General features: G+C 39.7%; 1 protein-coding gene across 1 annotated transcript in view; it reads right to left on the reverse strand.

Annotated features, from left to right (window-relative positions):
• Nucleotides 1-840: 840 nt before the first annotated feature.
• The window catches only part of LOC108695757 (slit homolog 1 protein), a 242,367-nt gene continuing 219,386 nt past the window's right edge, over nt 841-23,821 (reverse strand). The window contains exons 29-37 of the mRNA XM_041568709.1: nt 17,107-17,246; nt 15,812-15,905; nt 15,214-15,351; nt 13,876-14,104; nt 12,344-12,474; nt 11,471-11,625; nt 8,793-9,081; nt 7,033-7,244; nt 841-2,985 (exon numbers count right to left, since the gene is read on the reverse strand). Of these exons, the coding sequence (XP_041424643.1) occupies nt 2,747-2,985; nt 7,033-7,244; nt 8,793-9,081; nt 11,471-11,625; nt 12,344-12,474; nt 13,876-14,104; nt 15,214-15,351; nt 15,812-15,905; nt 17,107-17,246 (1,627 nt within the window). The 3' untranslated portion in view covers nt 841-2,746. The remainder of the gene's footprint in view (nt 2,986-7,032; nt 7,245-8,792; nt 9,082-11,470; nt 11,626-12,343; nt 12,475-13,875; nt 14,105-15,213; nt 15,352-15,811; nt 15,906-17,106; nt 17,247-23,821) is intronic.

Below are 23,821 nucleotides of genomic sequence, written 5' to 3' on the forward strand. Positions count from 1 at the left end.
TTGGTAAAGTGCCAAAGCTGCCTTTGTTGGTAGCCCCATTTTCCTCAGGCTACATGAAAGAGTAACCGACATTCACTAATCAACTTCTCAAATCCTTTTTTTAAAAAAAACTGCTTGCCCCTCCTTCCATCACAGGCAGGCTACTTTCACCCCAACCTTGTCATCGGTGCCATGTTCTTCATGCTGCATTCAAGATCGACTTCTACTTTCGATTTGGCAAAATCGCTATCCCCATGCCCCAATATAACCTATCTGCTCTTTGGAGCATGTGGCAAATTGCCTGTTTCCTGCCCCTAGTTCCAGGCCTGTTTGGTACCTGTCTGTGTCTGTTGTATTGTTAGATTGTGGCCATCACAGGAGGGTTAGCGCCAGCCACAATTTGCAATCAACCTTTGGGCAGACAGCTTGCCCTTCCATCAAGGGTACATTTGCTTGTTCTGGTCATCCGGAACGATGCTGCAGCAGTGTTAGGCTCTGTGATTCGGCCAGCAAAAGTATATGTTGTTCGTCCGTGGAGTCCAGAGTTTGAATCCCGGGTGGATGGTTTCACTCCAACCGTCCACCATTTGAGTGACTTGAACCACCACCAACCAGAGCAATGAGCTTTTTGCGCAGGCAATGCGATTTGGCCCCAACTTTTGACAGGCAGCTTGTCTTTCCATCTCTCTCCAGTGACTTCCATTGTGCCATGCAGTATTCTTGAAGCACAATCAACCAGAGCTGCTTTAGCACCGAGTTCTCATCAAAGGTGGGAATTGAACTCTGCCTTGTGGCCCATATCCTAATCTACCCAATCTATCCCACCCACACAACTCCATATATAATACACTTAAGCAAAAGCAGAATTAAATTTACATTTTAATAATGTTAAAGGGACAATAATGCTAAAATATGTTTTGTTTGAAAGGGCAAGTTGCAACATTAACAAATAATATAAAAGATTTTATTAAATGGTACAAAAGAAAAAGTATTATGTTTTGAAGGAGTGGGGGCGGTTCTCCTTGATCTCCAGATAGTAAATGAGAATCGCAAAAGGAAACTTCCCCCTCCCAGCCTGTTTGAATACAGCACAAGCTATTTTCATTTTTTCAACTTTGAAACCTATGAATAGAACAACACTGTCATATTTTGTGAGACTAACCAGTACTTTATTATTAGGGCCCCATCAGTTTCTCTTTAATTCTGTGTCTAATGTGCACAGCAACAGGCTGAAATGTGGATTTATGTGAATAATAGAATGGTTATGTTAATCAAAGTGCCCTACCGTCTTCTTTAATAGTCCATATAAACAGTCTTTACTTTATACAGTATATGAGGAGTGCTGAACTGGGTGCTGTCCTTGCATCAGAGGGGCCCGAAGGCAATACAGGCTGTGTGGAGCAACATTGCTTATATATAAGTATTGTCTGATGGACCTTCAGCTGTTGCCAGAACCTCCTTAAGCTAAGGACCATGTCATGTGAGGTGTATTCTCAGCTGGCATATCTCTGCTTGGGAAAAAGGGCCAATCCTTCCACCCTGATATCACTTACACTGACAGCTACAGCATTGGCCTGCTAGCGTATAAACCAGACGTATTCTGGCATGAATCGTGAAAGTATGCATTTTCATGCCATAATCCTCCCTGTCTGTGCACCAGCAGGCCAAAGCCAAGGCTTATGTTGGGGCAGTAGGTAATGGATTGGTATTCCCATCCCCAACGTAGATAAGCCAGCAGAGAAAACACCATGTCCCTAAGGCTGGTGGCAGACGGGGAGATTAGTTGACCAGCGACAAGTCTCTACTGCGGGCGACTTATTTCCCCGAATTGCCTTCCTGCCGGCAAGAATGCAAATTGCCGGCAGGATGGCATATTTATCGCTTCAGAATTTCAAAGTCGCCCGAAGTTTCCTCGTGAAGCAATTTCGGGCAACTTCGGAAAACTAAGTGCTACGTATTCCATCCTGTCGGCGATTCACATCCTTGTCGGCGGGAAGGCATTTGGGGAGATTAGTCGCCCGAAGTAGAGAAGATTTGTTGCTGGGCTCCCCGTCTGCCACCTAAAAGTCTTTGTGTGTGGCATCACAGATAAGTGTTATTAAAAGTCATTTATGTCCTGTGTCGGGAAGCCTAGTTAATATGATATATAGTGGTAGATAAAGAAATGATCATAAATATAAAATGACATTAGTCTGTTGCTTTTCACTGAGCAGAAAGTGCATTATGAAAGTGATGTGCCCCTCGCCCACAATGGGGTCCCCCAAGCAGAAATGACAGATCGGAAAAGAATACTTGTCGAACGTTCTGAGCTATACAAAACAGATGTAATACTGCCACAATGGTTACAAAATGATCTACCTTAAAAAAATGGAAAAATAAAATACAGACCTTCCTTCTTGTTCCATGTAAATCTATCCACATTGTGTATAAATACATTTGTGTGTGTGTGTTTTTTTTTTTTAAAAAAATCTCTATCTACACATTGTACCCTCTACATATATACCTCCTCTATACCTTTTCTCCAATGATTACAACACTATACAACCAGTCAGCATGTGCGTGTGCCTCTTAATGCAATAGGTGCTGTTTATACATATATTTTTTAAATGCCACAGACATCAAGATATTCACGCATCTGAAAGGGGAGCAGAAGTCCAGTTTTACAGAATGTAATTGTCCAGGTTTTATTCTTGGATATTTTTTTTTTTTTTTAATTATGATTATTATTTTGTCCGGTGTGATCTTGTACAATGCAGTTCAACTTGTTTCACACGCACTGGGTGCACCCACACTTGATGGGTTTCTCCACATCTTCCACAAAGGAAGAGCCGTCGCTGCATTCGAACGTGTACTTCCGGCGTTTCATGCGTAATCCGGTGCAGCAGCTGTGATTGTGGCAGGAACCGCGGCATTCAACCCAAGACACGGTGCGCGTGGTTTGGCAAATGGCGTAGCCTCGCTGTACTTGGTAATAATCCCGCACTGGCTCTCCTCGGCATTCTGATTCTAAAAGGAGAAGCAAACTGATAAAGAAGGATGCGAGGAAAGCAACAACTGGACTATCATGGGCCCAGAGGCAAATATCTGGGTCAAGAGGTGCCAATGACAAGTACCACTTGCCTCATACTGGCTTACCCACCCCTGTTCATTACAACAGTCACCCCCAGACATCCCATTACTCACTTACACATGGGCTGATACCACTGCCCTTTCAGGAACTTAAAGGGGTAGTTCAAGGTGAACAAACCCTTTAAGAGTAAACCAGGGCAGAGCTCCGTGGTGCTCACTGGTATAACCCTGGCCCGGTGCAGTTTTCTGCTGATAGGAGCACTGGCCCAGGGTTTCAGGTAAGTCAATACAATCACTTGGGGTGCCTAACATTTGGCACCCCCAAGTGCACAAAGATTTTCCTTCTCCTTTAAAGGGCAATTCACCTTCATTAGCAAAACTGTAATAACACATAAAAACCACGGAAATGTTGGGAGGTATGTTATTGCACTAAACCCATAAAAGCGAATAACTTTAAAGTTACTGAGGATTACTGTCGACTAAGGATAATATCTATGCATGTATTGCTGTGGGATTGTTGTCTGTCAATTAATATTAAGGGGCAGATTAAGGTCGAGGTGAATTTTCGAATGAAAAAAATGTGAATTTCAAGCTATTTTTTGTGTACTTCGACTAGGGAATAGTCCAAATTCGATTCGAATTTGAAAATCTAAAATCTAAATTTATCATGTACTGTCTCTTTAAAAATTAGACTTCGACCATTCGCCATCCAAAACCTGCCGAATTGCTGTTTTAGCCTATGGGGGACCTCCTAGAACCTATTTGAAATCAATTGGTGGACTTTTTTTTTGGGGGAAAAACTTCGAATCGAATTCGATCGAATTCGATATTACTTCGATTCGTAGTATTCGATCGAAAACGGACCTATTCGACCAAAAAAAACTTTGACATAATTTCAGTTGGTCTTTTTGAATTAGAATTTCGAAGTTTTTTCAATCTGAAATTCGACCCTTGATAAATATGATAAATAAGTCTGGCTGTGTTGCTCTTTGTGTAATTCTTGACATTCTAGTTCAAAAGGATCCTCAAACCATGACTTTTGCCTGTGGGAGTAGAAGGGGGTCACCTGGCCTCCCCCTAACACTCCGCAGTGCACATACTCTTATTAAAACCCCACACCAAAATAATTTGTCAAAATGTGAAGGGTACAAACTTAACTCTGAAACCTATCTCTCAAATTTCCCCATAAGGAAATTATTTCCTGGAATTCTGCGTGGCCTTTTGTGTTAAGGAACAGGTTAAGCAGGAGCCGCCATGCCTGATGGGAAACCAAAGAATGTGCAGATTACCTAGCAACAGTTCAGTTCTAGTGTTTCATGAATGAAATATTATTACATGTGTCCATGTGTGGGTTATTTGTCTTTAGAAGGTTTCCCTCGGGGAACTTCCATATTCCAGTCCACCCCTTCAGTCTATTCATTGTGTTTATGGCTTTTTTTCTGATGCTGCTACTTTCCTTTTGAGTTTGATCCAATATGGGGACATCGGCACAGTTTTGTAATTTGGGGACCAGGGAAAGTTTTATTTTTTTATTATTACTTTATGCAAGGTTTTTCCTGGGTGTGGAATAACTTCACTTGCCTTCACAGAGCCCTGACCTCAACCCAACTGTGGGATTAATTGGAGTCTAATTGCCCAATATCACCGTCCAACCTCTTATATGTGAACAAAAGTAAATTCAACCAACAGTGTTCCAACCTTTAGTGCAATGCCTTCCCATTAGAGTTAGGGATCTACTTGATATTAAAATCCTTGGCTTTGGAACAAGATGTTGGGCAGCAAGGAGTCCACATACATTTGAATATATTCATAGGGCAAATGATCAGTTTTTTTGGTATGGTATTAAGTCTTTGCCTGTATGGATTCAATGTAAATACAGAAGGACCTGCTAGTAGCTAAATTAAACAAAATATTGCAGGTTCATGTATTCTGCCATATGCTGCTCTCCAAAATGAATCTGCCAACAAAAACATCACATCAACCACCATGACAGCTGCCCCGGTAGCACCAGAAAAAAGACACCCCATAATGAGCCCTGGTAAGAATGGCTACTGCATACAAGCAAACATCTTCCCCCCTGATGCATTTCACGCCAACAAGTACTTTGTACTTTGCTTTCTTGTTGAAAATGTTGTGTATTCAGTTGTGCAACATTAGCTCTCCCCATATAAAGGTGTTTGAGGAATAAAAGGGCATTGTGGTCCTATATAATCTTTCTTTCGCCTGATCCAGGCTGCCATGTACAGAGTGGAGCAGTGCTTCTGTGCTTCTCTCACATTTCTCTTGTATTCTTGCCTGTGTCATTAGTTTGCTGACTTTGGCCTGCAATTGCCTCTCTCTCTTATATTCAGCCTGAACTCGTCTCCCTGGCTGTTAGCATCAAATAGGTGAAATAGCTGCCTGGCTTTTGTTCTCTCCTGTGCCGATGCTCAGTAATATTGCCTCTTCTCCACTGCTTGCTGCTTCTCTGACTCAGTAATGCTATTTTCTAAAAATTGCCTACCTAATCCTTCTCGTATGCTGAATACAGTTCGAAACCTGTATAATCTCCTCTAGGTGCCCTTCCGTCTCATGTACATTGTACAGTAAAAATCCAATCCTATCCTTAACACGCCTTGAATTCTAACTATACCCCCATTTTAGTCTTTAGAACAAAGTCCTATGGGGTTATTGCCTTAGTACTAATTATTTGCACTGTTGGCTTGAGAAAGTAAAGATGGGACAATTGTATGCAGTACGAACCTGGCTCTCGCAGTCCTTATCAATAATTATTTCAATGCTGTCTGGTGCACAATGGTAGAGGTCCGGCAACCTCAAATGCAATATCTAGAAACAAATTATCCAAAGGCACACAGATCTGATGCAAGCAAGGAATACCTTGCACGTTTAATGCGGAAGTGCAGTGCATCAGATCTGTGTGCCTTCGGATAATTTGTTTCCATACATGGCACAACCCATATGGTCATCCAACTGAATGGCCTGATGAGGGGACGAATACTATATGGGACCCCATCTAAAAAAAACAAATGCTCTGTGAGGCTACAAATGTACTGTTATTGCTCCTTTTTATAACTCGTCTTTCTGTTCAGGCCTCTCCTATTCATATTCCAGTCTCTTATTCAAATCAATATGTGGTTGCTAGGGGAATTTGGACCCTGGAACCAGATTGCTGAAACTGCTGAATAAAAAGCTAAATAACTCAAAAACCACAAATAATAAAAAATTAAAACCAATTGCAAATTGTCTCAGATTAGCACTCTCTACATCATAAACTAATTTAAAGGCGAGCAACCCCTTTAAAGCAGGATTTGGCCAAATCCTAACATGGACCCTAGACACGTCATGTGAATTTAATGCTCTCAAACAGCCAGTGCCAAATTGTGGGCACTGGTCCCTCCGCAAAAATATCTTCAGTGGGGCCTGGCACGTGTCAATCTCTACTCTACATTTCCAACCACCCTTCCGTCTGCCCGCACCCTCCCTCGTTACTCACAGGCAGGTGAGCGGTCTTGTAGGAGTAGGGTGTTCATACAGTTCCCGCCCCCTACAATCATGATTCTGCCTCCTCTATTGTTATGCCATTGGGCACAGCTATGATGAACAGGATATACTATTGGGGTATGAATATATCTACCTGGGTACATCAGGACTTTGGAAGTGCCCTTCTACATCCAATCCCTGTTATATACTCTATGGAGCACCCTACCCCTTACTGTTCACATTTTTTTTTTATCTCTACAGCAACAGAATGGTCAATGTTTTCTCATTATGTTTAATGGAAGAGGTATGTTGGGTAATAACACAAATTGTTCTCATTGTGGCTGAATTTTTTTTTCTCCAATGAAAGCAAAGGGGGGTTTCGAACATTAGCGCTGCTTTAATTCCAATGTACTTTTCAACGGGCTTATCCTTTGTCGGTCTGTGTATAAATAACTTCAATCAATGCAGGAAACACATAAGCAGAAAGCTTTTAAACCAGCTGACCTTGATCGCAATTGTCTCCCACGTAGCCGCCATCACACTCGCAATAGGCTTCGCCCAGGTCTGAGATCTGACAGCGCCCGTGCTGGCACTGCAGACTTTTACACGGATTGTAGAGCTCTCCTTGCTGGTTGCACAGGGCACCTTTGTACCCATCCTGGCACAGGCAGCTGTATGTTAGGGCATCTAGTGGCATGCAAGACCCATGGACACATCTGAAAACACACGGGAGCAAAGATTTCATTGCATTGTACGTGCATGGGATCTACTAATCCCCGTATCCAAACACAGCATTGCCATGTATTTAAAGGAACAGTGACACCAAAAACTGAAAGTGTATCAAAGTAATTAAAATACAATGGACTTTTGCCCTGCACTGGTAAAATTGGCGTTTGCTTCAGAAAGACTACTACAGTTTATATAAACAAGCTGCTGTGCAGCAATGGGGGCAGCCATTCAAGCTGGTAAAAGGAGAAAAGGCACAGGTTACACAGCAGATAAGCTCTGTAGAACATAATGGTGTTATCTGTTATCCACTATTTAAACTGTGCCTTACAGACTTTTTTGCAATCTCCGCCATTGCTACACAGCAGCTTGTTTATATGAAATATAGTAGTGTTTCTGAAGCAAACACATCAGTTTTACCAGTGCAAGGCAACAGTACATTCTCATTACTTTAAAAGACTTTCATTTTTTTATTGTTACTGTTCCTTAAAACAAGCAATTCCTTAATTTTCTGATTTATCTTTGCTTTTTGATTGGACAGTACCTTGTACATGATGGTGACTAAGCTGCATAAATTCATATGGGTTTATGGCTCCAAATTACAGTAAAAAATATTATCTAATAAACTCCAGGTCCTAAGCATTCTGCATAATCGAGGCATTTTCAATAGATTTTTTTTAGCCATTCGCTTGTACCAAATCCAGTTTGTTTCTTCATAGCAACCAGACTCCTGTCTCATTGACAAGTTCAGGGCAATTGGGCCCCATTGCTGTAAACTATAGCAACCAATCAGAAGTTTGCTTTTACTGTTCTTTGGAACTGTGGCTGATGGCATTGGTGTAACTATAGAGGAAGCAGATCCTGTAGCGGGGGGCCTGGACTGCGGGGTCAGCTTCATCTATAGTCGTCCCACCTAAAGGAACTTTGTCTGCCTGCAGACTAAATAGTGGGAAGATGGACAGGGTTTTTTTGTGTGGTAGGGGCATGCCACCAAGTCATTAGGCCGCTGGCTGATACACCAAAGCATTGTTTAACAATAAACTTATTATGGCTTAGCCAGGCCCAGACCAAGTATTATATAGAGGGCTTGAACCTAAAAAGCCTAAAAACCACTGCTCTCAGTTCTAGTGCAATACAGGGGGTTTACTCAGTGTCTTTTACAATCTATTCCACTAGAATTTTCATTTGCCTGCACCCATGATACTATATATATATATATATATATATATATATATATATATATATATATATATAGATAGATAGATAGATAGATAGATAGATAGATAGATAGATAGATAGATAGATAGATAGACAGATAGATAGATAGATATAGATAGATATATATATGGATAACATATCCTGGCAGGTCCGCTAAAATTCTCTTTCCATTATAATTCCTTCAATGAAAGTGTATGTTTTGCAGTGATTAGTCCTAAACATCGTTCATTCTCATTAAATCTTGGGTTTGTGTCCAGGCATCTAGATGTATCTGATCCCATATGAAGACCCTGAACTAAAGACTAGCCATTTTTACTCACTTGTGGCCTTGACATGGATCATTTAGTGGTTGGTCACAGTGTGGCCCAGTCCATCCGGTCTCACAGTGGCACACGGGTCCATTTGCTGCATTGGGTTGGCATATTCCATGAAGGCAAAAGAGTTTCCGACACGGTTCACAGCCCGGCACAACTCCAGGCTTCATTTGGGTTTTGGTGAAATCTTGCAGCTCGTTATTGATATACAGGTTCCGGATGCAGCCATGAAAGCTGGTTCCATTAAGGATTTGCCAAAGTCTAAAAGCGGCAGAGTTGACATCGACTGGCATACCTAAAGAGCAGAAGAACAGCTTACATGTGGCTGGAGTGCCTACATAGTGGTACAAATGTTTACAGGTACAATATGCAACAACATATAAATCCCTGTGTGACTCGGGCGGCTGAAGGGGTAGCAGGGAGTGCACAGCCTGAACGCCAGGTCGGGTGAGAATTGCTAATAAAAGCACAGTCTGAAGATTAGGGTGGGATATGGGTGTTGAGTCAATTTGGCCAATATATTTTCAGAATATATTTTAGTATAGTGTCTGCCACTACCCTAAATATACCAATCATATATCATTGGCTGACAAAAGAGGATTGTAAGATAAGCAGAAATGAGAAGTCCATTGCACTCTCTGACTATATCTAATGTAAGAGAGGTGATCTTCTCCTCGGCTCTGTCCTAGATGGCATGTGGCAACGTGTAACCAGACCATGATGTTTCCAGGTCATGCCATCGACGGCAGAGGTTCTGGGGAAACATAGCTGCTATATTTAACTCTCTCTGCAAAAAATGTGTCACCAAGATCCTCCTCAGCTTTGTTCAACCTGAGCACAACTAGAGGCTTCTGACCCAGATGTCTCAGGGATCTGATAGATAAAGGGAAAATGCTTGTGTTTTCCAGAACTCTTGTACCAACACTAAAAGCAACATTTATTATAGAGATCTCACCTCCAAGAACCAGATATGGTGAGCAGCATACTGCCCAGCACTTGTACAAATACCTTCTCCTAAATCCTCCCCCTCACTGGTGCTGCACCCACCCCCACAACCCCTCTTCTTTGTTCCTCCACTGCTCTACCAAGTTAAATGTAATACAGAAGGAACAGATACAGATGATAGATAGATAGATAGATAGATAGATAGATAGATAGATAGATAGATGATAGATAGATAGATAGATAGATAGTCATATCTGTCTTCTGTTTTTAGGCAATATTGTATAAATTAAATGATTAAAGAGAGACTATGCTGTTTATATATATATATATATATATATATATATATATATATATATATATATATATATATATATATATATATATATATATATATATATATATATAGTTCATCATGCATTTATTTTCCCTTAAATACAATCTACAATTCAAGTAGTAGTGTGTGTATATATATAAGCCTTGGGTGCACAGTAAAAATTTCCAAGTATACTATATAAGACCAGCATTAGTGATGGGCGAATTAATTCAGCAGGCGTGAATTCGCAGTGAATTTGCCCGTTTCGTCGTACTGCGTCAAAGTTTTTCAGACACCGGCGACGGTTTCGCCGGCGTCAAAACCTATGTTTTGCAAATTTATTCGGCAGGCGAAAATTCGCAGCGAATTTGCCCGTTTCGTTGTGCCGCGTCAAAGTTTTTCCGACACCGGCGACGGTTTCGCCGGCCTCAAAATATATGTTTTGCGATTTTTATCACCAGTTTCGCGAATTTCATCACAAAGCGAAACGGGACAAATTCGCCCATAACTAACCAGCATCACCCAGATTTAAGTATATAAAGTGTATTAAAAAGTGCATGTACAGCATGCACGCTGGTCTTATTTTCTTATTTTGTGTGTGTATATATATATATATATATATATAGTGAATAAAGTACCCCCTCTTGTAAAATATAAGGATATTATTAGTTACCGAGGAGTTTCATGACCATATAAAAACACGAGGCCGAAGGCCGAGTGTTTTTATACAGGTCATGGAACTCCGAGGTAACTTCTAATATCCTCATATTTTACAACTGGGGGTACTTTATTTATTATAATACACAAATTTTAGTGAGTCATGTGACAGAAATTACATCACTACTCACCGTTTATAACTGATGACATCACTACTCACCGTTTATAAGGATATAATTTACAGGATATTCATGGCTTTTGTGTATTATATATATATAATGACTCGGCACTCACAGGTGTCTTGCCTAAAAAATTAAAAATTCTTTTCTTTTTTTTTATTTCTCCCAATAAAAAGGATTTTTTTCATTGCTGTGGATGTGCTTGCTGAACTACCACTTGGCACCCAGGGAGTTGGTGGATCCAGCAACACTCAGATTTCTTGTGATAGAAAATGAATGTATTAAAAAGTACATGCACTTTTTAATACATTCATTTTCTATCACAAAAAATCTCGGTTTTGCTGGTCTTTTTTAGTATATATATAGGGCTGTCTAAGGAGAATATTTCAGTTAGGGCAAGCATTATGGAAAGTCTTTTTATATACATGTATGTAAATTAAAATTCAGTGGCATCCTTCCAAGGACGTTCAAGTAGGTATAATAATGTAACTGACCGGAGAACATGTATTAAGTCCACTTTGCCCATTGTAAAGTTTGCCCAGCTCTGTAAATGGCTGTTTTCCTAATTATATTTATATATTAAATCTTACCTCCCACGTATAGAGGTGCTTCGCTATTAAGGGTATAATGTTTCCCAAATTTATCCATTGTCATGGGTGACCCTCCGTCAATGGAGAGATTAACCATCTGGTCAAATGTAACCAACTCCACAGTATGGAACTGCCCATCATTGATGGTCTCTGCACTGGAGAAGAGAAATTGTAAAGTAAACCAACGATTATAATTCTGTTCAGGAAATAACGACACTCAGGGGAGATTTTTTTTATCAACGGTCTGCTAATTCCAAATTACACACCAGCTTGGGGGTAAAAAGGCATAGTTTGCCATCTGCTAGGGTCTGTTGTAAAATCGCATGTTTTCAGCACTGATCTCAAATAAATTGAAGCAGGACAAATGTAGGTAAAACAGTGAGATTGTTGGAGTGATGATAATACTTGATTTACCAGGGAAAATCTAGAGCAAGGATTCATATTGTGTTTGATAGGGGTGGGGGCTTAAGCAGCAGACAAAGGCAGTATCTTTGCACAATATTATCGATTAGGCCATGGGATATAAAACTGCCAGTGAGCGAGAGCAGTCGTTACACACCAGTTGGCCGCACAATACAAGTCTGCATTATTTTGGTACAAAGAGAGAACTAATATACAGCTTGTTATTTGATATCTTTGGAGTTTGGACTCCATTGTGCTCTTTCAATAGCTAAAGCATTTAGAAGGGATTACCGGCATCTGAAGTGACACCATGGCACCAGCAATTACTACCGTGCCCTCCTGTGAGAGGTGCCAATACACAAAAACAGAATTTTGCATGAATTTAAAATAATGTTTCCTTTGTCTGTTTAATCAAGAGACTAAAAAAATAGAACTATTATTTGAAGGGGAAATACCTGATTTAGGGGTTACCTGTAAATGGCAGAGCTTGGAAAGCTTCCGGGGTCATAACTAACCCTGACGTGGCCTTGGTACAACTCTACAGCCATATGGTCATGGTCTCCATTGTACAGTAGAATTCCATTGTCTTCTGCCGTTGACACCTACAAAATTGTATCAAATGAGGAAAAATAATAAATTCTGGCAGCAAACAGGTCTGACTCACTGACAAGCGTAGATAAAAGGTGCGATGTTCTATATCCTGCTCTCAGTACAATGCTTCATATTACCCTTTTCTTATGGAATTATGAAAGGAAACTGAACAATGAAGTGGAACTGCATTTTATATTCAGGCTTGAAGGGGGAAAATATACCTTGTTTGTATGTACGGTTTGGATTCCAATGGTTTTCCCTTAATCTTATATAGAATACAACATCTTTTAGCTCATTAATTTCATTAATAACGGAAAAAAACAGCAAAATATGTTTATTTACAGTGTTGCACAAGGAGAATTGTCTAGCAGAAGCAAGCTGTATGAATATGGAATCAAATTAAAAGCTTTAGATCTGCATCTGTAGAAATGCCCTTTATGGGGTTGAAATGCTGTTTTTTTTCCATAGGTGGCCTGAAAATTGTTGGGAAGTATAGTTTAGGAATAGCTGAGGAGCTGTAGGTTCCCCTGTTGACAATAACAATAGATACTATTTGATAGTGAGGGTCTATACCAGCTAAGTTTACCTCCTGAGATATCTATCATTCAGTAGAGGCAATCCTCACACTTCCAAATCCATTTATTGATTCTAGGCACGAAAAACAAACTTCAGGAATACCCCACTTCCCATGGGACCCTCTACATTAGAACATCATTATGTCTATGGGACATGTAAACACAATGACCAATTCCAAGAGCCTTAGGAGGCCTTCCAGCTAACATGGCACTTTCATTTCTATCTTATTATTGCAGTTTATCTGTGAATGACACAAGTAAATGTGAATCCAAATGTCAATGGTTCTTTGTTGTGTCAGACTGGGCATCTTTTTTTCTTTTACACCCATTTTGGGAGCAACATTAGGGCCAGACCCATCTGGAGATCTTGATACATTCTGGTCTGTCCAACCTTGGATCTAAAAGGCATGATCCTTCCGTTGGCTGCCTGGGCCTCCAAGACACACATGCCTTTTTTTATTTGGCAGGGGTAACCCAACTCAAGATCCTTGGTATATTCTCAAAGAAAGCTCCCAGATTTCTCATTTAAAAGTGCGCTTATCTCTTAAATGATATCCTTGGTCAAAGGGCAGCTTTTCCATGAAAGTGGTGAGCATCATCTACAAAAACAGCTATTGTGGAGCAGGATTAATATCAAATTTAAACTGCAGATTTACTGAGCCACAAAGCCGTAAAAAGGATTTTACCCTAGGGACTGTGGGTAACACTTTTCTGCCTTTGGTCTGATGGTTCGATAGCAGCTCAACACAGAACCATAATAATTACTCATCACCTGACATTTATTCCATTAACAGTGATTGTAGCGAAGGTTTTAAAGGAATTTGTCTCAACACCAACCTGAAGTGTGATGTTTGCCCGGGGCCAGTTCTGCAGGTCGGTAAATTGCAGATAAGTGTCTCTATCCACAAAGTTTACACTCAGCAGTTTCTCACACTTTAATCCTCCGAAGCCTGGGAGACACTGGCACAAGGCGCTGTTCCCCACCTCAATACAGTTGGCACCATTCTGGCAGGGTGTTAGTTTACAAGGCGAGGGGGCCTGGGATGGCATTTCACAAAGCTGCCCACTGCAGAGAGAGTTGGAAACAAAATTATTTTTTCCTTCAGATGCGATCATTTAGGTTAATAAGTAAACTCAACTGCACTATAATGCCCCTGTACAGTATGCAGAGCATTCCTTAAGCTGCCTTCCATTTTAATGTGCTGGTATTTTTGTATAGTTGAACTACATCTGGTTTCCGCAAGATGGGAACCTGTGCAACTGAGAGTGCTCCATTGTCTGCAGTTTTTAAGGGACATGTTTTGAGTCTGTAAGGGCAGAGACAGACAAGAAGATTTGGGGAGATTTAGTTGCCCGGTGACAAATGGCCTCTTCTTCAGGCGACTAATCTCCCCGAACTGCCTCTCCCAGCTAGAATCTAAATCCCTGGCGGGATGGCACTCGGAGTGCTTCGTTTTCCGAAGTCGCCCAAAGCTGCCTCACAAGGAAACTTCAGGCGACTTCGGAAAATGAAGCGATCCTAGAGGCATCCCGCCGGCGATTTAGATTCTAGCAGGGAGGGGCAGCTTGGGGAGATTAGTTGCCCGAAGAAGAGGCCATTTGTCGCCGGGCAACTAATCTTCTTGTCTGTCTCTGCCCTAAATTGTGCAGAATTTATAGGTTGTTGCAAGAATGTTTTTTTGCTGATAAAAAAGGGTAACTGCTACTATAAGCAGTATATAAAAGCATACACGTATTCTGATTTAAAAGTTACTTTTTTCTTCCTTAAAATGGATGTGTTTTCCTAGGCAGTAGGCTATCTCCGCTCCTTCTGGTCTGATTGTGCCTGTATGGCCTACAGTACATGGTGCAGTTTTCAGCCATTCTGCATACAATGTTTTGGTGCCCCTGCCCAAAAGGTTTTTGGTGAAACATCCAAAGGCATTAGCACTGGGACTTTTCTCTCCTATGAAATATTGGCCTGTGGCACTGTAGTGTGCTTACCCTTTACATCAAACCCCCGCCCCTATCTCTCACTTAGGGCTGTTACTTGAACCCCTTGAAAGCAGGGTGTTTGTTAAAGCCACGAGTAGATTCTTTATATAAAGCAACTAGTACTCCGTGTTTAGTTTTCTTTGGCTAGGAGCTATATCAATCACATGTACAGAGTGGAATATTTACTCTTTGTCCTAGTACCTGTAACCCTCAGTGCAGAGACATGAATATCCATTAACCTCATCCACACACAGGGCATTATTCTGGCAGCGGTGGTCCTTGCAGTCATCGTAATTCAGGCTGCAGTCGTCTCCTCCATAGCCCGGGGCACACTCACACCTGTGCAACAAAGCCAAGAGATCGTCTTTCACCAGGAATGGATTTACAGTGAAAATAACAATGAACTGGGCTTAAGTCAAGAAGGTTTTTTAACACACAGCCTTTGAATATGTCTCCCCTGCTGTTCAACGGGGCTCAGTTGAAATATGAGAACTGGAGCAGCCTGAGATGTATGTACCGCTCTTCCATCATCATGGAGTTCACTCAGTAACAATGCCATTGGTCTTTGTATTGTGTGGCTTTTGGATTATATAGATTTATATTCTACCTCTCTTCAACTATCTAGCAGCCACAACCAGAAAGTGGTCTGAAGCAACATAATTAGTGCTTGGAGGGTGAGCATTACATATTTTACTGTTCTGTTTCTATCCGTTTTCCAATTCAAACGATATAAAAAAAGAAATCCATTTTAGAAAATTGCTACTGTGTGCAAATAGTGGGTGTGGGGACAGGTACGTACTTTGGGCCCTCGGGTGTCACGATGCATTCGGAGTCATGATGGCAAGGATTCAATTCTGATGAGCAAACGTCCACGAGGTGCTCGCAATATTCACCTGCAAGAAGAAGAAAGGCAGGAAAGAAAAAGAGAAAATAATATATATTTTTTTTTATTAAGGGGCACATTTACTTTGCTCGAGTGAAGGAATAGAATAAAAAAAACTTCGAATTTTGAATGTTTTTTTGGCTACTTCGACCTTTGACTTCGAATCGAACGATTCGAACTAAAAATCGTTCGAATATTCGACCATTCGATAGTCGAAGTACTGTCTCTTTAAAAAAAACTTCGACCCCCTACTTCGCCTCCTAAAAACTACTGAGGTGCAATGTTAGCCTATGGGGAAAGTCCCCATAGGCTTTCTAACAATTTTTTGGTCGAAGAAAAATCGTTCGATCGATGGATTTAAATCGATTCGAAGGATTTAATCGTTCGAGCGAACGATTTTTCACTTGATCGTTCGATCTAACTATTTGTGGTAAATCCTTCGACTTCGATATTTGAAGTCAATGGATTTACATTCGGCAGTCGAATATCGAGGGTTAATTAACCCTCGATATTCAACCATATGTAAATCTGCCCCTAAGAGTTGAGTTTTCACTAAAAAAAACTTGAATTTTTTAGGGGGAAACAAGCCTCAAATTTTTCGGGGGGGAAAAAGCCTCCATATAAATTCTAGCTAAAACCTGTTGAATTAATGTAAAAGTCAACGGCAGTGGTCCCTTTAACCATTTGAAGACGTTATTTGCCTTTGTGATTTTTGGGTGTTTTACTCTGGCTTGTGCTAGAAAACTCAATAAATTGGAGATATTTGAGGTTTTTTCCCGATTGCATTCAATCAAATTTTTTACATTCAGATTTTTTCATAAATAAGCAAACATTCGAGTTTGCTTAAATTGTGAGTTTATTCAAGTAGAAAAAAACCTCACAAACCTTACAAACTCGACCTTTAATAAATATCCTCCTAAGTGTTTGTTCTGTTCTAAACCAGAAACGAAAGAAAGCTATCTGCCCCGTGAGAGGGATTGGCAAATTTTTTCGGCTTGTTTTGCCGCAGCATATACTTCTATTGTGTTGCGCGTCAAAAAAAAAATGACGTGCGTCAAAAAAAAATTCGCCCCTCATCAACATTTTTTGACGACCATAGACTTTAATGGCGGCGAATTTTTGTTGAACCAAAACTAGTCAAATTCGCCCAAGCCTACCCGTGAATTATCATGCAGCTGAAATGTTACATCGACCACAAATATAACATGTACCTGTGTATTGTGGTGGGCACAAGCAGGTGTAGTTATTTATTCCATCCACACAGGTGCCACCATTTTCACAGTCACTGTATTTGCAGTCATCTTTATTTACAGCACACGTTGGGCCCTCAAATCCATCCGCACACGTGCACCTGATAATAGAGAAAGGCACAGCGAAGAGGTAAGTTTATAACTTTAACTGGCACAAGGCATATCCAACCCTCAGCTCCTCCAGCTGTTCCATGTACAGGTATAGGACCTGTTATCCAGAATGCTCGGGACCAGGGGTTTTCCAGATAAAGTATCTTTCCATAATTTGGATCTTCATACCTTAAGTCTACTAGAACATCATGTAAACATTAAATAAACCCAATAGGCTTTACCAGCCTACACTATTCAGTAGTAGCAATAACCCAGGGAATACTGTATCCCCTTATATTGAAATATAATCATTAAGGCATTCCATGATCATATAAAGACATGAGAGTTGAACATGAAATGTAAGTAAATCTAAAGCAACTCTTAAGATCTTAATGTAGATACAAGCTTGTGTGTCAGATAGCCCTTAAAGGAGAACCAAACCCTTTTAATTAAAATCCTCTACCCTACATAGACCAACCACCCTCCCCTCGTTGCAGATTCAGGGCATCGGAGTTCACAGGTGCCATCTTCTTCCCTTCGGGTCTTTTTCCGGCACTTCAGCAATTTCCGTGGCTTTTGGTGCACGCGCAGTTGTTCAGGACCACCATATTGCGCCAACTGCACTTGCACCAACACGCTGCTCTCTTCCCGAAGATTACCAAAGAGAAGAAGATGGCGCCTGTGAACTCCACTGCACAGAATCTGCAACGAGGTGTAAGTAAAGAGTTAGGGGCAGGGAGGGGGGTCTATGTAGGGTTACGGGGATAGGGGGTTTTAATAAAAAAGGGTTTGGTTCTCCTTCAAAGCGCTATGGTTCTATGTAAAAAACAATTCATACTTGCGGTACATATATAGATATATATATATATATATATATATATATATATATATATATATATATATATATATACACACATATATGTAACTATAGTCACCTGGCCAGGGTGGGTGCTGTGTCAAACCTGCCAACAATAATATTTTGCATGGATTGTTTGACATGGTGTATTATGATAGCAAGTGCCAAACATTCTGAAAAACAGTAGTTTATCAAAATTTAATTTGAAATTCAAATTGTTTTGCACAAAAACTCACACATTTGAATTATACTTTCAGAAACTCAAATGTTTGGTATTTATTAAACTCCAAAACTCAAATGTAACACTTTGGCACCTAAAAGCTTGCAAATTCACGTAGAAGTCAATGGGAGTTGTCCTAAGCAAGGTTCTCAAGTTTTTTCCACTACTGTATTCAGTATCGAGTTTTTTATGTTAGGATTTTTTAAATAAATAAGCAAAACATTCAAGTTTAGAAAGTAAAAAAAAAACCTCATGAATTAGATTTTTGATAAATAAGCCCTTATTGTCAACCACAATTAGGGGGTTGTTTATAAAGGTCCGAATTTATCTCAGTATTTCTAAAATCCAACTCCGAGCAACTCTGAATTCCCGAATGGACCTTATTTATGAAGAAAAAAAGCCTGTAAAAATAGGGTCAGGCAAAACTTTGGAGCTTCCCCGAAAATTCTGAATTATTAGGATTTTTTCTTAGTTTTCGGAGTTCTTTGTTTTGAAATCCTGAAATCAATGGATCAGCGCAGACACTGAGACCTTCCCCATTGACTTATACAGGACCTCGAGAGCTTTTAGATGCTTGGGTTTCGGGTTCTGAGTTTTTAGACCATCGGACTTTAATAAATTTCTCTTTTTTTGCTCCGAAAACTACGAATTATTTGAGGTTTGGATATTCAGAGATTGATAATTAACCCCCTTAATGTCTTTGCAATAGACAACTGTCAAGGGATGATTCAGGTAAAGATAATGCTAAAAGAAAAAGCCCACAGGCCAATAACTGCATGGCTTCTTATGCAGAATCTGTAGCTGTGGCATTTCCCTGACTCCCACCATTTTTCCATCACCGGTTCGAGGATCTTGGGTTTATAGAACCTTTAATGGGTTACAGTCAGTTGATTTTGTGACCTGACCACAGGAGTAGATCATTACATGTATAGCCCCAATTAATTCAAGAATAAGTGACTTGGCACCTGATATCTGTCCAACTGACCTTTAAAAGATCTAGGATGGGCAAATGAACCGTACACCCTCTGTATGTATCTTTACGCCTGTCTAGAAAACCCCATTGTATTCACTTTCAGTGATTCTTAAATCCCCTACAAGTAAACCATGAGACATCATAAAAGTGTCATAAATATAGAACTTTCATCATGATTTGGTGCCCATCATCAGAATCAGTGGCATAAAAATAACCCATTTCAGGTTTTTACTAAAGAAAGAATATGTAAAGCTTTCACGGAAAAGCCCTTTCTGGACTTCATTCTTCCTTTTGTTTTCCCTTTTCTCTTCATCTTCCCCCCTTTCTAATGGAAGTGTTCATATCTGAACTATCCATCATACTTCTGCCTTCATCTGAAATATAATCTACTCTCTGTAAATTCCCCAAAATAAAAGAGAAAGAAAAAAAAAAAGCAGCTTGGAAACATTTGTGCTCAGGTTGAAAGCTGTAAAGAGTAAATGGTTTGATTGAATGGCTTTGCAAACCCCCAAAGGAAAATATAGGCCTATTGTAAAGATGTTTGGTTGCCTAGGCGACGGAACGAGAAGCCATTTAGCATTTTATTATTTCTTTTTTTTTTTTTTTTTTTACATCTGGTAATTTTAGGCTCTTAGAAGCAGGGCTGGTCATTTCTGCTTCTTGATTCAACATCATTTTCAAATAACCCAATTCTCCGGTCTTTCTCCTTGACCAAGATGTATTTTTGGCAACTAATTAGCTTCCAGGGAATCATGAAATGTAGTGAATAGGTGAAAAGTGGGTCTCCTTGTTGGAAATGTCTGGACTTTAAGTGGTCGTTGGGTGATGGGTAATGCTGTCAATTTGGATGCATATGAAATAGGAAGTAAATCACAGTAATTATAGGAGGATCTGTCACACTATAGATAGAAGTAAAAAAAAAAAAATACTATTTAGAATAAATAAGTGAAGCGACTGACAATCCTTCATTAGCAGTCATCATTTTTTTTTGTAGATAAGAACATAACAGATGGCAGAGTGATGTATAGAAAAGGTTAATTGGGGGATAAGGAATATAAAAGAGAGGTAGGTAGAATAGTCCCGTGCATTAAATATCTTCCCTGCATTTACTTACAAAAAATAATAAGCAGATTTCGGGAATGCCGACGTGTGATATCCGAGATACACGGCCTGATTCATTCGCTTACATTGACCATTATCCAAGGCATTAATAAAGAACTAAACTAGTCTTCTGCTGAGCACACTGTAAGATCTGCGCATTATGGATTCATTTCATTAAAAAAAAAAAAGAACGGAATTCTATTTCTAAACGAGATTAGTTTTGCTGGATTGGGGGTACTCTTACAGCGCTCTGGCGATAATTAATAAAGAACGTTCTATATTCAACACGCCGAGCCTTTCTGGGAACCATCCAATGGGATTTAGGTCTCGTTTTTTTTTTTTTTTTGCAATTCAAATAGAAATGGCATAAGAAAAATTGCTGAAACGTGTTTAACTTAAAGAGGATTTGGGTACAGTTGTTGAGATATCTGTATATATTTCAAGAAAAAAAAATGGAACAACGATTTTTGGCAAGGGTTTAGATTCTTCATTTTGTGCATGACATTTATGCCAATATAATACACATATAGAATTGTTGGAATGTCTATACAGGTATAGGATCCGGAAACCGTTATTGAGAAAGCTCTGAATTAAGGGATGGCCATCTTCCATAGATTCCATTTTTGATCAACTAGTTCACATTTTAAAAAAATGATTTATTTTTTCTCTGTAATAATAAAACAGTAGCTTGTACTTGATCCCAATTAAGATATAATTAATCCTTGTTGGAGGCAAAACAATCACAATGATTTTTAATAGACATGTCCAAATTACGGAAAGACCCCTTATCCGGAAAATCCGAGCATTCTGGATAACAGGTCCCAGACCTGGACTATGTTAGATTTTTCCTGCAGGGCTTCATTTTAAAGGGGAACTATGCCAAATATAAAAATTTTATATACGCTTCATCACACAGAAATAAGCTTTCTAAATATAATCAAGCCCAGAATTGTGGAAAGGCCACCAAGGCCCGGGCCTGTGGCAGCAGATTTTTAGGGGGTGGCATGCTGCCCAAAGACACCCACATTGGTTCAGAAACATTGGGGATACAATAGTTTTTAAAATTTATCCTGCACCAATCCACATTGCTCAGGTCCCTGATGAAAATTTGTGAGAATAAAGGGGAGGAGATGGGGCAACAAACGGCAGCGGGCCTAGGGGCGCCCACTATGTAAATCCGGTCCTGAATATAATCAATTAAATAATAAATAATAATAATTCTGAATAATTCTCAAGTTTATCTTCACTATTATTCCCTCAGCATCTGTTTCTCTTCATTTTGTCTTCATGCAGCAGTTGGGTGTCAGATATTCATTGACAGTTAGATCCAATATATCTTATAGGGGGGCTCCTTTTCCTGGCAGATGTATTAGAGCTCACTCCAATAACTGATTCCAGTACAGACAAAATCAAACAAAATAACTGCCTTTTGCACAAATCCTGCATGTAGAGAGGATTTTAGATTTTAATAAAGTGAGCTCTAATACATCTTCTAGGCAAAAGAAGCTCCCCTATAATAATATGGGCTAATTAATATGATTTGAGTCATAATAAAAAATATGATTAGGGGAGAAGGGTGCCATTTTTTGTTTGGGTAGGTTACCAAAAGAGGCTTTCCACTGGAGAACTTACAATTATATATGAATATATAGTTGCTGATCTTTGGGGAGGCTCATCCTCCCTAAATCTTTATTAATCTCTAAGAGCAGTATCATTTTGCAGAGATCATGATTTTATGTTGGAAAATAGACAAATGGTCATACAACCCATAGCAAACATTCAAAAGTAAGCTTTTTACTGATCTGTTGCCACTAGAATAATGAAAGTGAGCATCTGCTTATCAGCTGAGGGTAATAAGGGCAATAGTTGCCCTTAGTTGTTATTTAAAGCCCTAAACTCAGGAGCCTGAATTGAACAAGCCAATCTTTTTCCTTTGTGTTAACAAGGGGGGCCTATGGCTTTGGGTATCTTCTAAATTATACTATAGGACCCTGCTCCTTTAATTTGGATTTGCCTCTTAGTAGCTCGCTGAGCATTTTTGTTAGTCCTGAATAATTTTCCTTGCTTTCCTGCTCTTCTTCAACATGGCATGTACACTATTATCTGGATGGGAGAGCCACTCACAGCGCTGGGAATTAAGCGGATTACGCTGAGTGCCAGAGGAGTTCATTTAACTGAGACATTATTCACAGTGTTATATCACTGTTAATTATCGCTGGTTAGAGCTGGCTCCTATTTTCCTCTGAAACGAGTATATCTCATGTTTGTTTATGTGGATATTTATATGTTTGTTAGGCACATTGTTTACCCCAAACCAAATCGGAAACCCTTATTGCCATTTGACTTTAAAGGTCTAGAAAACGGAAAACAACATTATAAATAAAGGTAGAGATTTGGTTCTGTACTTAGACTAATAAAAATCAAACACAGACACAAAAACCCTTAGACAGCCTGCTCATTGGTTGGATACCTGCAATGCCGTCTACATTTTAGGGCCCCCCAGACTCTGTCTGTTTTGTTAAAATCCTGGAAGCTTTAAAATTCTGGATCTTTACACTATATGTAACAATTCTTCAGACATGAAATGTGTAAGACAGATGTTCTAATTGACTGAGCGTAAATAGTCTTACAGGGTTGAATAGAATGGAAAGAGGCTGAATGAAAGGAATTATGGCGCTTACAAAGTGTCTGGGGTTATTAAAAGAATAATACCTCTTACTTAGATTGGTATATTGATGCCAAAACACTGGAAGCACAGATTTGGCCATGTATAATAAACAACAAGCATACCTAGGACTCGCCAAATTTGGAAGTGGGTTCAAAATGGAACACTCCATGGACTCAAGCAATAAGCAAAAAAACATAGTGCCTCTGGGTCGCCCATTCCCTTTTGGGAAAACGTAACTGTGTTAGCATCACTGTCAACCCCTCCTTTATTTAATTTCAGTGCAGTAATATAATATTTTATCACATTGTTAAAAGAAATTAATGAACGCGCCTCTTTATAAGAGCCAGCAGCAGGCACATTCTAATGAATCAGATTGGAACTTGATCTGCTTTGCCTCATTAAATTCATTATTTTCAGCCTATATTTAATATCTGTTTTAGAGGCGTCAGAATGAGGTTAAGAAGGAGGTTTATGTTTTCTCAGCCGCACCGGTGCTTCAGAAGGCTGCAGCGTTTAGAATTTTCTCAACTGTAAATTACTGTAAGTTTAAATGTTACCATAGAAACTCAGAAAATAATTTCAGCCTCAGCCAAGAAGTCTGAAATAATCTATTTTAAATTCACCTGCAAACAAAATATTTGCGAATGTGCTGAGATGAGAAAGTTGAGCCAATCAGCATCAGAGATGAAAAAATGGAGGCCAATCAGCACAGTGCTTTTTAGATAGCATCTCTTGCATCAAAGGAAAGATTTAAGGGGGGGTAGTTTC

The sequence above is a fragment of the Xenopus laevis genome, chromosome 7L (genome assembly GCF_017654675.1).
Source record: "Xenopus laevis strain J_2021 chromosome 7L, Xenopus_laevis_v10.1, whole genome shotgun sequence".
Taxonomy (NCBI): Eukaryota; Metazoa; Chordata; class Amphibia; order Anura; family Pipidae; genus Xenopus; species Xenopus laevis.